This window comes from Apodemus sylvaticus, chromosome X, assembly GCF_947179515.1.
Source record: "Apodemus sylvaticus chromosome X, mApoSyl1.1, whole genome shotgun sequence".
Taxonomy (NCBI): domain Eukaryota; kingdom Metazoa; phylum Chordata; class Mammalia; order Rodentia; family Muridae; genus Apodemus; species Apodemus sylvaticus.
This window is the reverse complement of record NC_067495.1, coordinates 12,324,288-12,338,410: the sequence shown is the minus strand read 5'-3', so window position 1 is coordinate 12,338,410 and position 14,123 is coordinate 12,324,288. Positions and strand designations below refer to the sequence as shown.

The 14,123-nt window shown below is 47.4% G+C and overlaps 1 protein-coding gene and 1 non-coding gene across 2 annotated transcripts; one reads left to right on the top strand and one right to left on the bottom strand.

The window, feature by feature from the left end:
* Positions 1-350: 350 nt before the first annotated feature.
* Positions 351-7,778, bottom strand: Was (WASP actin nucleation promoting factor). Its single transcript, XM_052171079.1, has 12 exons — positions 7,583-7,778; positions 7,143-7,283; positions 6,514-6,600; positions 6,285-6,387; positions 6,122-6,163; positions 5,975-6,028; positions 4,975-5,149; positions 4,167-4,209; positions 3,806-3,959; positions 3,298-3,713; positions 2,962-3,076; positions 351-579 (listed from the first exon to the last, which is right to left on the bottom strand). Exons 1-12 carry the CDS (start codon positions 7,712-7,714, stop codon positions 524-526), a joined length of 1,518 nt encoding a protein of 505 aa, XP_052027039.1. The 5' UTR covers positions 7,715-7,778; the 3' UTR covers positions 351-523.
* Positions 1,490-1,594, top strand: LOC127675868 (U6 spliceosomal RNA). Its single transcript, XR_007975556.1, has one exon. It is a non-coding gene; the product is annotated as a U6 spliceosomal RNA (small nuclear RNA).
* Positions 7,779-14,123: the final 6,345 nt, after the last annotated feature.

Sequence of the window (14,123 nt, the reverse complement as noted above, 5' to 3'; positions counted from 1 at the left end):
GAAGAGGGCATCAGATCCCATTACAGATGGTTGTGAGCTACTATGTGGTTGCTGGGATTTGAACTCAGGACCTCTGGAAGAGCAATCAGTGCTCTTAACCACTGAGCCTTCCCTCTAGCCCCAATTCAAGCTTCTGTAGAACAGGGGGTGGTCATTGGGGGGGGGGGAGGAAGGGAAAAGAAAAGAAATACAGGCTAAATGGCTGAAAGCTTAAAGGAATAACTGAACATATTTGTGAAAGACTCAATCAACAACACACAAAGCAAGATCAAAGCCAAAAGGGACTGTGAGGGAAAGAAACCCAAGCCACTCATTTCGGATGCGAACGAACACACACTCAGACACAAAGATTCATTTTATCCTGTTTAATCCCTGAGTGACGAGAAGTGAAGGTTGATGCGATGTTGAGTTTAGAGTGGGTATGAGGCTGCACCACTGATGAATTTGAAAGCTGACAGCAGAGCAGAATCTAGATGGCAGAGTGAGTGTGGAGAAGAGCTGGCCCACCGGAAGGAAGATGACTTTAGTCATCCCATTCATCATCCTCTTCATCCTCACCGGTCTGATCCTCCCCTTCGTCTGGAGGAAGAAAGATTCAGATTATTATTTAGGACAGGAAGGTAGGCTCAAAGGCCCTGAGAACGCTCCTATGGCCTAGGAGGTAAAGAGTTGGCCTGGGGTGGGCGTGGAGAGACTAAAGTTCTCTGCTGAAGGCAGACCTTGGGCAAAAGAGGGGTTATATTGCAGCAGTGAGTGTTAGAGCTGGAGTTCAAGTCCATGCAGTATTGGAAAAAAAAGGGTCAGGCTGGGTTTGGTGGCACATGCCTTTAATCCCAGCATTCTGGAGGCAGAGGCCAAGTGGATCCAGCATGGTCTACTCAAAGAGTTCCAGGGCAACCAGGGCTACATAATAGTGAGACCCTGTCTTAAAACAACAACAGATGTTAACGGAGCCGCATACACTAGTGTATTCACATAACGTCAGTATGAGGCACGAGGATCATGAATTTGAGACCAGGGTAGCTTATGCATAATGAATTCCATCCTAGCCTGGGCTACATAGTGAGACACTGTCTTAAAAAAAATAGAGAGAAAAGAAGAAAAGGGTCTGGAGAGATGGCTCAGCAGTTAAGAGCACTTGACTGCTCTTCCAGAGGTCCTGAGTTCAATTCCCAGCAACCACATGGTGGCTCACAACCATCTGTAATGGGATCTGATGCCCTCTTCTAGTGTGTCTAAAGACAACTACAGTGTAGTCACATACACAAAATAAATAAATGTTTACAAATAAAAATAAAAGCACCTGCCTCGAGCCAGGCAGTGGTGGCGCACGCCTGTAATCCCAGCACTCTGGGAGGCAGAGGCAGGCAGATTTCTGAGTTCGAGGCCAGCCTGGTCTACAGAGTGAGTTCCAGGACAGCCAGGGCTACACAGAGAAACCCTGTCTCAAAAAAAAAAAAAAAAAAAGACAAGTAGAAAGGCTAGACTAGTGTCTGACAGCACACACAGCGCATATGGAATGATACGGAGAAAATTAGCATGGCCCCTGTACAATTATGACGTGGACATTCATGATGCATCATTCCATATTTTTACTCAAAATGGCTAGTTATATTAGCATGACATGAGTTGATTTGCTTCTGCGAATTATTGGATTTAATGGTAATGTGATTGCCAAAGATGGAGGTTTTTCTTTTTTAAATTCTGTCACTGTTCATTTGCGTGTGGGTCCACGTGCAAGTGTGGAGGTCAGAGAATAACTTGCAGGAACCAGTTCTCTACTTCCACCATAGGAATGCTGGATGGTACTCAAACTCAGGTCATCCGGCTTGGCAGTAGGAGCCCTTTAGCCAACCCTCAAGCCCCTTGGTTTTATTTTGAGACACGGTCTCTATATGTAGCCTCAGCTAGCCTGAACTCTCTATGTAGATGAAGCTGGCCTTGAACTCAGAGAGATCCACCTGTTTCTGCCTCCCAAGTGGTGGGGTAAAAGGCATGTACCACCATACCAGCTCAGCAAAGATACAGTTCTTAATTTTTTAAGCTTATTATTTTATGTATCAGCGTTTGCCTGCATGTACATTTGTGCCTCAGCTGTGTGCCTGGTGGCTGTGGGGGCCTTCCAGATTCCTTGGGACTAGAATTTATAGATAGTTTTGAGCTGCCCTCTGGGCTGTGGGAATTGAACCCATGTGCTGTGGAACAGCAGCCCGTGCTCTTATCCAAAGAGTGCTTTATAACAGCATTGTCACATGATGAGCTAATGTCTTAATGGTTTCCTCTGAGATGAAGATTGAAGCACTGCATCTGCTTCAGCCCAAAGGTAAACAACTCAAAACAGCTTCAGCAAGTCCCCGCAACCGACCGGATCCACCAGGCCTCTTCCTCTCAGAATAAGCACTAAAGACTACCGTGAGTCACTCTCAAGACATGCCAGCCACAAAGAAGACTTAGGCCAGACCGGCTGCCTGCAAGAGGTTTAGACCAGAGTCACTTGGGAAAGACAGTTCCCAGCCTGTTATCAGCCTGCAGGCTCCAGGATCCCAGCTTTTATGAGCTGTCACCATGCTGGGGTGGGCTTTGGTGATACAGCTGTCTTGACTCATATCTACTTCTGTAAATAACCCCTCACCCATATTCCTGTAAGTAACCCCAATAAAACTCATTGATTCTTCATATTGGACTTTGGTGGTATCTGTACATCCGTGTGTCATGGGCTCCCCATTTAAGGTAAGAACAGTCTTGTCACACAACTAATGCTACTATCACTGAACATATGTGGTTAATGATCATACTGTGTGCATACCTTGGCATATGTTCATATTATTGCCAAAGATCCACTTATTATATTACTGCTGCCTGACGACTTGATATGTATCTCCCCACATACACGGGCCTCTAGTGTCACCAAGAAGAGCAACACCTGGGAGTCAGGGCACACTTCTGGCATCGTGGGCTCACCTGAGGAATGAATGACTCTACTTCTCTTCTGCATGACATGCATCAGGGCCCCCACTAGGCCTTCTGACTGCTGAGCGAGTGGTTGCTGGACTGAGTTCTCTATAGCTCCAGGGGTCTACAGTGAGAGATGGAGCACAGAGGAGGGCTCAGGAGGGTGAGAAGGGCATTGCTCCTGCCCTTTTTCCATTTCTTCTCTCACACACTCCAGTCTCTTTCAAGGGACCACACCGATCTCCAGTTTATCACTGGGTCCCCCAAAGCCCGGCATCTCACCCATGGCCCACAATGTTCTGACTTACACATAGAACCCCAGTTATCTATCCTGCCCATCTTTACCTTGTTCAGCTGAATTCCCTGCCGGATTTGATCCAAAAGTGCACCCCGGCCCCCACCAGGTGCTGGGCTCCCCATAGACACCGGAGTAGGAGGAAGCGGGGGAGGGGCAGGCCCAGTCCCAGGACAGGGTGGAGGTGGTGGTGGCGGTGGTGGTGGCGGTGGCGCTGGTGGTCCTCCAGCTCCAGGGAGTGGAGGAGGTGGTGGTCCAGATCTTCCAGTGGTTGGAGGAGGTGGTGGTGGAGGACCCCCTCGGCCCGGTGGTGGGGGTCCTCGGGGTGTTGGTGGGGGCGGTGCACCGCCCATAGGTACAGGTGGCAGTTGACCACTGCGACCCTTATTACTCCCCACAGCTGGAGGTCTCAGGGGCTGGCTTCCTCCACCTCCTCGGCACGGCGGTGGAGGTGGTGGGAGTGGCTCTGCAGAGGGGTAGAGCTAAATTTTGAGCTTCATTTTTTTCTTCTACATTTGTAGGGTAACAACCCCCAGGACCAGAGAAAAGGGAGCTTACCCTGGCGCCGCATCTCCTGCCGGACAGCCTCTAGACCACCCTGGTCCTCAATAAAGTCATAGATGAGCTTGGAGGTCTCCGCGTCGGTGAGCTGGGCCTCGCTGATTCCTGCCCTGGAGAACAAGCTCCGCAGATCCGGGTCTAGGTTGTTCACCTGCCCCCGGATAAAGGGGCAGAGCAGGGTTTAAAGCAGAACGTGATTAGGAAGGGGCCCGCGTTGTCCCCACATCATCACAGTGAAGTAGAAGTAGCACCAGGGCTGTGGGAAGGGCTGGGGCTGGGCGTGGGCTCTGAGCCCCAGTCAGTGGGAGCGCATGTGGAAGTTGGGTGAGGTGGGGGGGGTTGTCTTTGGACTACTCACATCAAATCCATTCTGGGGATCCCAGCCCACGTGGCTGACATGTCTAGGGAAGAGAAGGGGACATCGTCAATCAATCAAGCCCCACGGTCTTTTTTTTTTTTTTTTTTTTTTTTTTTTTGGATTTGTTTTTTTTGAGACAGGATTTCTCTGTGTAGCCCTAGCTGTCCTGGAGCTCACTCTGTAGACCAGGCTGGCCTCGAACTCAGAAATCCACCTGCCTCTGCCTCCCTAGTGCTGGGATTACAGGCGTGGGCCACCACCGCCCGCCCCCCATGTTCTTTATTGTCTGTGGGTTGTTGTTTTCATTCATTCATTTATTTGTTTGTTTGTTTGTTGGATTTGGTTGTTTCCGAGACAGGGTTTCCCTGTGTAGCCCTGGCTGTCCTGGAACTCACTCTGTAGACCAGGCTGGCCTCGAACTCAGAAATCTGCCTGCCTCTGCCTCCCAGAGTGCTGGGATTACAGGCATGCGCCACCACCACCCAGCTGGTTATCCATTGCATTTTTACATGTCCTCTCCACGCATGTGTGCAATCCTCATGCTCTATCCATTCATCTGCTTGACTGTCTAGTTATCTATCCCTGTCCGCTTTGTCTGTGAACTAGTCAACCTGCATCATCCCTCTGCATCCTTGTCTGCTCACCCATCCGTCTACCTGCCACTCCTACCACTCACCCACCCATTCAGTCTTCCACCCATTAGCTCATTCTACCCATTCCGCCATCTGGCCAGCCTTCCCTCTGCTCGGCTATCCACCTGCTCAGGTGCTTTCCCACCCACTGGGGTCCTACGGGAAGAAGTTCTCACTTGAATCCACTCGGTGCACCGATATCGGCTTTACTGATCTTCTTTTTCCCTGAGCGTTTCTTATCAGTTGGGCCAGGGCCAGGGGCAGGGAGCCCCCGGTATCGGGAACTTGTGATGTCAGGGTTCTGAATGTCGACCGTCACAAGTCCTAGAGACAGTGGACCACCTGATGGGCCTGTGGAAAAAAATGGTGAATGAACCACTGACCAACACACCTACTAGCCAAAGCAGAGGGGCAAGAAATAGAAAGACCATTGGAGAAGTTTGTGGAATGTTCGATGGTCATGAAGGAAATGGATGAGAGAGGTCTAAAAGTAAGGTCTATAGAACGGTGGATGGATCCCCAAAAAAACAAAACAACAAGTCACCAATTCATGCATCTTTATCATTCAACTACTGACTCGTTCATTCTCTGGCTGGTTGGCTGGAAGGCTTATCAAGTTATTCATTCATTCACACTTAATCCTTGAATCTTCCCTGGGTAGAATATTATCTCATCTCATTTTTGTAATTTAATTCTTTAAATGTATTATTATGTGTGGATATATATATATATATATAGTGTGTGTGTGTGTGTTTCTGTGTGTGTGTGTGTTTCTGTGTGTGTGTGCATGCACGCAAAGCACATGTGTGGAGGTCAGAGGACAACTTTGTGGAATTGTTTCTCTCCTATCTTTATGTGCATTCTGAGGAGGCCCTGAACCGTGTCCCCAACCCTCTTGTTTACTATTCATCTGTTTACATGCCCATTCATGAATTCTCTGAACCACCTGCTCATTACTTAAATACAAGTAAATATTCACCCATTTACCCGAATACTCATTTATCTATAAGCCACCATCAGTTCATCTCCCAATTTAGTCATGGCTGCCACCCATCCATCACCATGCTCACCTACCCACCCACCCATCTACCTCTTTACCAATTTACAGACACACCCAAGTACTCATTGATCTACTAACCCTCCACCATCTCTCCAGAGATGAGAATCACCACTTACCCCCATGATCTCCACCCGGATGCGGGGGCACAGGTGGGAGCCCTCCTCTTCTCTCTGGGAAAATGGAATGAGTTCAGATCTGTCCCAATCTTGCCCCAGGTTTCTGGGTTAGTTCTTCATAACCCCCACTTGAACTAGAGGACTCACCCTCATTGGTTGGTGCTGGCGGTGGCGGCAGCTGTCGTCTTTCTGTGGTTAAATAGGGTGGACCGAGAGCCAAAACCATGAGAGGGGCTTTTCCAGCTTCACAGCCCTGCACTCACCCCTGTGTAACCCACCCCTCCCCCAGTTCCCACCCAGGCCTCCTCACCTCCACTTTGCCTCTGATTCCTTTTTTGGATCTTCTCCTGCACCAGGGCCCTGAAGGCCTGGGCTTCACTCTCATCCGAAAAGTTGAGTCCTACTTGACAGTCCTATACATGCCTTGGGGTCAGCAAACTTCCAGCAATTCACCTCCCCCCCCCCATCCCCAGGACTTTCTCATCTCCTCCCCAAACCCCATGTGCAGCACAAGGATGTACATGCTGCTCCTCACTTACGTCTCCAGCAAAGGTGTGGAAGAACGGGGTGGGGGTGAGGTAAACCAGCTGTGAGTACAGCTCCTGTTCCCAGAGTAGCCGGCCAGCCTGCAGAGGAGCAGGGTGGGGGACACGCTGGCATCCAGGCATCCTGGGTGGCAGACCTCTGTTTTCTAACCAGGGGGCATGGTGTCCAGATTGGGTGTCCCAGGGTCTTATTTTAGAGCTCTTCAGCTCACTATCAGGGCTTGGGTTCTAGGTGTCTGAGATGGAGGATTGGGGTACAGTCTAAGAATCAGACACCAATGTGAGAGATTTAGGTTTGGGATTCAAAGCCTATATGTAAGAGTTGAAGGCTCCAAAATGGGAATTTAAGATTCTGGTTCTAAGAGTATTCAACATATTGGATTTAGAACAGATTTGAGGCTGAGGCTCAGGTATTTGTGGAGCAGATCAAAGTGTTGATATAAACCTTCTGAGGTCCATCTTCTTAGACTCAGAATGAGAAGAACACAATTTGGGATCTGCACTGGGTTTTGGTTTTGGAGCTCAGGGGTATCACTCAGATGAGTGAGGGCTTGGAGTTGTGGACAAAAACTGGTTTTGCAAGTTGGGAACTAGCTTTCCTGTCCAGCTGGGCCTGGGGTCACCTGTAGGCCATAAAGGCGGATGAAGTAGGACTTCTGAGGGTTATCCTTGACGAAGCACACAGCCCCGCAGTGCTCCATGGTCCAGTGCTCAGCTCCGGGAGGCAGGGCCAGGTACAGCTGAACAACGGCAGTGGCCAGCGTCTAGGAGGGGAGAGAGCAGGGCTCAGTGGAGTCTGTTCATGGCCAGCCGGGCCTGGTCCTTGCTTGTCTGTGGTTGTCATGAACTTGGAGAAAGAGCCAGGAGGAAGGTGGAGAGACATCAAGATAACGGGGGAGTGGATCCGGGGAGAGGAGATGGGGAGAAGGGGAAAAGAGAAATGATGGGGAGACAGAGCAGGGGAATATGGGTAAGAGAAGGAGGCAGAAGGGGGAAGAAGCGGTAGCGAGGAAGAGGAGGAGAGGAAGGGAGACCGGGAGGACCAGGAGATCACCCAACTCACCCAGCATTTTCGGCCGAGAAGCTCAAAGAGTCTCTGGTTCTCATGGTCCTGGAGGAGGTTGGAAGGGATGTTCTGCTGAGCCACTGGTCCCCCTCGGCCCCCAGGCCTGCCTCCTACAGGGCCACTACTCATGGTGCCTTAGTCCTCTGCAGCTAAGCTCTGGGTGCAGAGAAAGAAGAGGAACTTCCGCAGTGAGCAAGGGAACAGGAAGTACAATAAACCACAAGGGAAATAAGTCCTCCAGGGCCCCCCAGAGGGCCTGTCCTCCTCTCTAGGACAGGCTTGGGCCCTCCTCCAAATGTCTGGCTAGATCCATGTTTGTGACAAGCTCAGGGCTTCTTCCTTTCTTCTTTCTTCCCAACCTCCTCTCCCTTTCTGTGTGGGGCCATCTCCTTCTGACAGGCTCAGGTCAGCCTTGCTCTAGTTGACACTGAGAGAGAGCTAAGCCATCTGCAGCGCATCTACACAGAGAGTAGTCACAAGTCTGTGCAGCCTCCTTCCGTCCTCTAAAGGCACCGACTTGGCCTGGGGTTGAGTCGAAGGCTCCAGGTGCTAAAGAGCCATTGCATTACAGCTTTTCCTTTTAAAGGCATATTGAACCCATCTCCAGCTTTGGATGTTGCCAACGATATGGAAGGCCATGACTCACTTCCCCATCTTTTACTCTTGCCCCCTGCAGCTTCTCAATTATTCTTTTTATTCATTCATTCATTCATTCATTCATTCATTCATTTCATGTATGTGAGTACACTGTCGCTGTCTTCAGACACACCAGAAGAAGGCATCAGATCTCCTTATGGATGGTTGTGAGCCACCATGTCATTGCTGGGATTTGAACCCAGGACTTCTGGAAGAGCAGTCAGCGCTCTTAACCACTGAGCCATATCTCCAGCCCCCAAATACTTTCTTTTTTAAAATTTATTTTTACTTTATGTGCCTTGGTGTTTTGCCTACGTGTATGTCTATGTAAGGGTATCAGATCTTGGAGTTACAGTCATGGGCTACCATGTGGGTGCTGAGATTTGAACCTGGGTCCTCTGGAAGAGCAATCAGTCAGGGCTCTTAACCATTCAGCAACCTCTTTAGCCCTAACTAAGACCTCACCCCTTTTTGGTTTTTTGTTTGTTCGTTTTGTTGTTGTTTCATTTGGTTTGGTTTTTGTTTTTTTTTTTTTTTTTTTTTTTTTTGGACAGGTTTTCTTTGTGTAGAGCCCTGGCTATCCTAAAACTCACTCTATAGACCAGCCTGGCCTTGAACTCACAGAGATCCATCTGCCTCTGCCTTCTGAATGCTTGCATTAAAGGCATGTGCCACCATGCGTGGCCCTAATTACTTTCTTTTTTTAAGATTTATTTATTATTATATGTAAGTACACTGTCTCCAGACACACCAGGAGAGGTCTTCAGATCTCATGGTGAGACACCATGTGGTTGCTGGGATTTGAACTCGGGACCTCTGGAAGTGCAGTCAGTGCTCTTAACCGCTGAGCCATCTCCCTACACACACACACACACACACACACACACACACTACTTTATTTTCAATCTCACTCTGGAAGGAAGGACTTCACAGTATAAATAAATACTAAAACAACATCTTGATTGATTTTTTTTTTTATTATGTTGGGACTTTTTGAAAGTCTGTAACTGTTGAAGGTTTAGTGTTCTCCAGTTTTAGTGATGAGGATTGGCTACCAGGCCTTGTCCACGTCAAGTACATGCTGTAACACTGAGTGGTACCCTCATGCCTTCTCATTCCATTGCCTAAGGGATGAGGCCGCAGGTTGGGGAGGAGGGTCGCCAGTTGTAGGGACAGCAGTCTGACATGCTGAAACAGGTTTCAGGTGTGGGTAAAAACCTTTTAATTGGATGTCCTCAGGGCTGCCTGGACCATGACTATCTATGCCTGCAGGCACAAGGTCTTAGATCCTGAACTCAGGCAGGCTCCAAAAGCCATTTGAGATGATTCCTTCACTTCTCCCAGCCTCTCACCTAGTCTCCAAATGGTTTATGGGGCCCACAACACACAGAGCTACTGACATCTCCAGATCTCGGCCACTTTACAACCTGATTTTTATTTTCTTTCATTTGGGGGGTGGGCGACAGAGTGGGACCTACAGAGTTTCACTTAGTCCAGGATGACCTTGAACTTGTGTAACTGTGGATGATATTAAACTTCTGATTATCCTGGAATTTGAACTCAGGACCTCTGGAAGAGCAGTTAGCACTCTTAACCGCTAAGCCATCATTACCTCCTCTCATATGCTGGGATTACTGATGCCATCCCCCCAGGCTTTTCCAAGGACATATTTGGCTTTAAAAAGCCATTGAAAGCTGGGTGGTGGTGGCGCAGGCCTTTAATCCCAGCACTTGGGAGGCAGAGGCAGGTAGATTTCTGAGTTCAAGGCCAGCCTGGTCTACAGAGTAAGTTCCAGGACAGCGGAGAGCCAAGGCTACACAGAGAAACCCTATCTCGGAAAAAAAAAAACAAATAAAAAAAGTGTGTAAAAACCCATTGTAGGATGGTGGGTATGGTGGCACACACTTTTAACTCCAGAATCTGGGAGGCAGAGACAGGAAGATCACTTTGAATTTGGGCCAGCCTGGTCTACATCGTGAATTCTAGCAGAACCCAGAGCTACATAGTGAGACCCTTTGTCAAAAAAGAAAGGAAGGAAGGAAGGAAGGAAGGAAGGAAGGAAGGAAGGAGGGAAGGAAGGAAAAGACATTTCAGGCTGTGAGTGACCCGCTGTGTTAGAAGCTGTGCTTTTTATTTCCTGTATTGTGTGTATGTGTACATTTCAAGGTAAACATCTCAATTAATTAAACTCTTTCTACAAGAAATGTTTTACAGACTGACTTCCGATTTTCCATGTAGCTGAGGCTTGCCTTGAACTTCTGATCCTGAAGCCTCCAACTTCCCAAGTACAGAGATTATAAGCATCTGCCCCATGATTTATGGGATGCTGAGAATTAAACTCAGGGTTTCCTGTGCCAAGCAGCCGCTCTACTGACCAGAGTTCTCTCATCTTAGTAGGACACACTGAATTTCTACTAGGATTTTCTAAGGCCAGGCAGTGGTGGTACATGCCTTTAATTCCAGCATTTGGGAGGCAGAGGCAGGCGGATTTCTGAGTTCGAGGCCTACAGAGTGAGTTCCAGGACAGCCAGGGCTACACAGAGATAACATGTCTGGGGGGGGGGGAGAGAATTTTTAGGAACTAGCCCAAACTAAATACAAAAGAAGTATGTTTGTTGGGTATGGTGGCACACACATGCAATCCAAAAATTTGGAAAAGAGAGGTAGAAGGTCAGCCAAAACTACATAGTGAATTAGAGGCTGGCCTGGGCTACATGAGACCCTGTCTCAAAAAGAGACAGTGTTGAAGGAACAAAGGGGAGGATTAATAATCCTTAATTTGATGATGTGTGTCCTCAAAGAAACTTGTCCCAGGTTTGTTTTAATTTTTTGTTTTTCTGGAATCTTTTAAAGGAGTTGAGGGAATGGCTCAGCAGTTAAGAGCACTGACTGCTCTTCCAGAGGTCCTGAGCTCAATTCCCAGCAACCACACGGTGGCTCACAACCATCCATAATGAGATCTGACGCCCTCTTCTGGTGTGTCAGAAGACAGCTACAGTGTACTCATATACATGAAATCAATAAATACTTTTTTTTAAAAAATGAAAAAAAGAAAAAGTACCGCGTGTTAACTCAGTGTCCACAGGTGACCCAACTCGTGGGAAAGGCTCAGTTGTTAGGCACTGATTTTCCTGGGCGGGAGATTGCAGCACAAGCTGGCTGTGGTCACAGAGCTTGGGAGGTGTGCTGATGGCCAGTTCTGTGTGAACTCCTAAAGTCTTAGGAGGCACTCACACGATAAGAGAAAATTCTCCTGCTCTGGGGGATTGAGACGTTGCTCAGAGGTTGCTCTTCTAACTAGCACCCACCTGGCAGCTCCTAAGGCTCTGTAGGTTCCAGCTTTAGGGGATCCAATGCCCTCTTCTGGCCTCCAGGGACACCAGGCACATACACAGGCACAGATGCAAGCAGAACACTTACATGCATGGAATGAAAATCAACTCCCTTACTCCTATGGTTTCTGTTCTTCACCTTCTTACTGCTTCTGTAATAAGAAGCCCAAGAGCTGCCCCCCTTTACATACAGCACATGACCTTAAACCTCCATGCTTCTGCTAGCTGGTATTTTTTAAATGAACATTTCATAGTTGTGATTCTCTCTGGGTGTGTTGGCACAAGCCTTTAATTGGGAGGCAGAGGCAGAAAGATCTCTCTGAGTTCAAAGCTGGGCTGGTGAACATGGTAAATTCCAGACCCTGTCTCAAAAGAACCAGAAAATTAATTATTGTTGTGTTTCTGTTCTTATTTATAAGTAGCAGACAGAATTAAAACTTATACTTTTTCTCTTTAAAAAAGAAAACAAAAATCATATATTTGTTTAAGATTTATTTATTTATTTAATGTGAGTACAGTACACTGTCGCTGTCTTCAGACACAGCGTAATAGGGAATTAGATCCCATTATATGTGTGTGTGTGTGTGCGCGCTCGCACGTGTGTGCGCACTCGCGTGTATGTGTGCATGTGTGTAATACCAGGGCTTTCAGGTGGAGAAATGTTCCCAATTTTAATCTTGTTTGTTTCCAACCCACCACCACCCTCCAGACAGGCATTCTTGCTCTGGAACTCACAGAGATCCACCTGCCTCTGCCCCTTCCTGCTGGATCAAAGGCATGAGCATAGCCCAGCTGAATTTTGTTTTGTTTTGTCTTTTGTTTTTCTTTTGTAAACTACTTGGGCTATAGCTCCAGTAGGCCCCAAACTCACTTTTCTCAGCTTCCTAATCGCTGGGATTACAGATGTGTGTCACCGCGCAGCTGGTTTCCTGTTTATAGTGATACCTAGTACTTACTTTGCTTTATGATTGGCCTTCCATGTCTGTGACTTTAATCAATAAACGATTTAAAATTTGTGAAAGATAAATACATAAATAAATGAAAAACCTCCACGTCACTTCTGTATTAAATATGGTCTGAATATTCGAGAATTCCTAGAAAGAAGCTGTGAATTCAGAATCTCTTGACTGGAAAAATCTGCACAGATGGGAAGAGGATGGATATTTCTTATTCGTGGGCTGGCTTTAGCTCCTAGAGCAGCCATTTGTGCCCACCTTTGTGTCAGAACTAACATCCTGTAAGGAAAAGATAAAAACCTTCGAGAATCTCTTGAGGTAGCCGACTGCATGTTCCCACCAACATAAAAGCTAGGAATGCCATCAGATAGTACCTTGGGCTGCTAGAAAAATTTCTGCCATCTCTGAGGTACCGACCAGTGTATTTTAAACTTGTCTTGATTTATGACTGTCTTTGTTCTGTAAAACTACAAAATTGGATGAAACTGCTTGCTCGTTGGAACGTGGCATTTGGGGCCAACTAAATCTGTGCCTCCAAGCCACTCAGAATGTCTCCAGAATAAGCTCTCCTATTCCCTTTAAGAGGTGAGCTGTGGTGTGTGTGTGTGTGTGTATGTGTGTGTGTGTGTGTTAATAATGGGTAGATATTTTATTGACATTGCTCCAAATGAAAAACAAAACTACGGTCTGGAGAGATGGCTCAGAGGTTAAGGGCACTGGCTGTTCTCTTCCAGAGGTCCTAAAATGCCAGCACTCACATGGTGGCTCACAACTATAAAAGGATCTGATGCCCTCTTCTGGCACACAGAGGTACATGCACTCATATATAAAGTAAATAAATTTTAAAAATTAAAAAAAAAAAAAAGACTATAGCAACACTGGAGGAATAGGGAATCTGCAGGAGTGTGGAACTAAACCACTCGCAAATAACAAGGAGGAAGTCAAGTATGAGGGCAGGACCATGTAAACTAGCATTCAAGAGGCTGAGGCAGGAGGATTGCCAGGAGCTTGAGACCATCTGGGTCTATGTAGTGACTTTTACACCAGCCAAGGCTACACAGACTGTGTCAAAAGAAAAAAAAATAAAGAAAGGATGATTATATTTCATAAAGATGTTGCCTAAAGGATCCTGATCATACACCTCTAGCCCTGAATGGCTATCTTCACACTCTGGTTCCCACCAAGTCCATATCGAAGACTTACTTACACATGGGGAGGAGCCAACTAGTGCTTCTTTTCTTTCCCTTTCCCTTTTTCCCCTTTTCCCTTTCCCTTTTTCCCTTTCTCTTTCTTTCTTTCTTTCTTTCTTTCTTTCTTTCTTTCTTTCTTTCTTTCTTTCTTTCTTTCTCTCTTTGGGTTTCTGAGACAGGGTTTCTCTGTGTAGCCCTGGCTGTCCTGGAACTCACTTTGTAGACCAGGCTGGCCTCAAACTCAGAAATTTGCCTGCCTCTGCCTCCCAGAGTGCTGGGATTAAAGGCATGTGCCACCACTGCCCAGCTTACTGTTTCTTAAGAACTATCTGAGACTGTGATGACACATTTTACTCCTGAGGGCTAGGAGCATGTGGATGGGTTAGAGGCCCCGAGTCCTGGCTCGGTAAGAGAGGAACCTGCT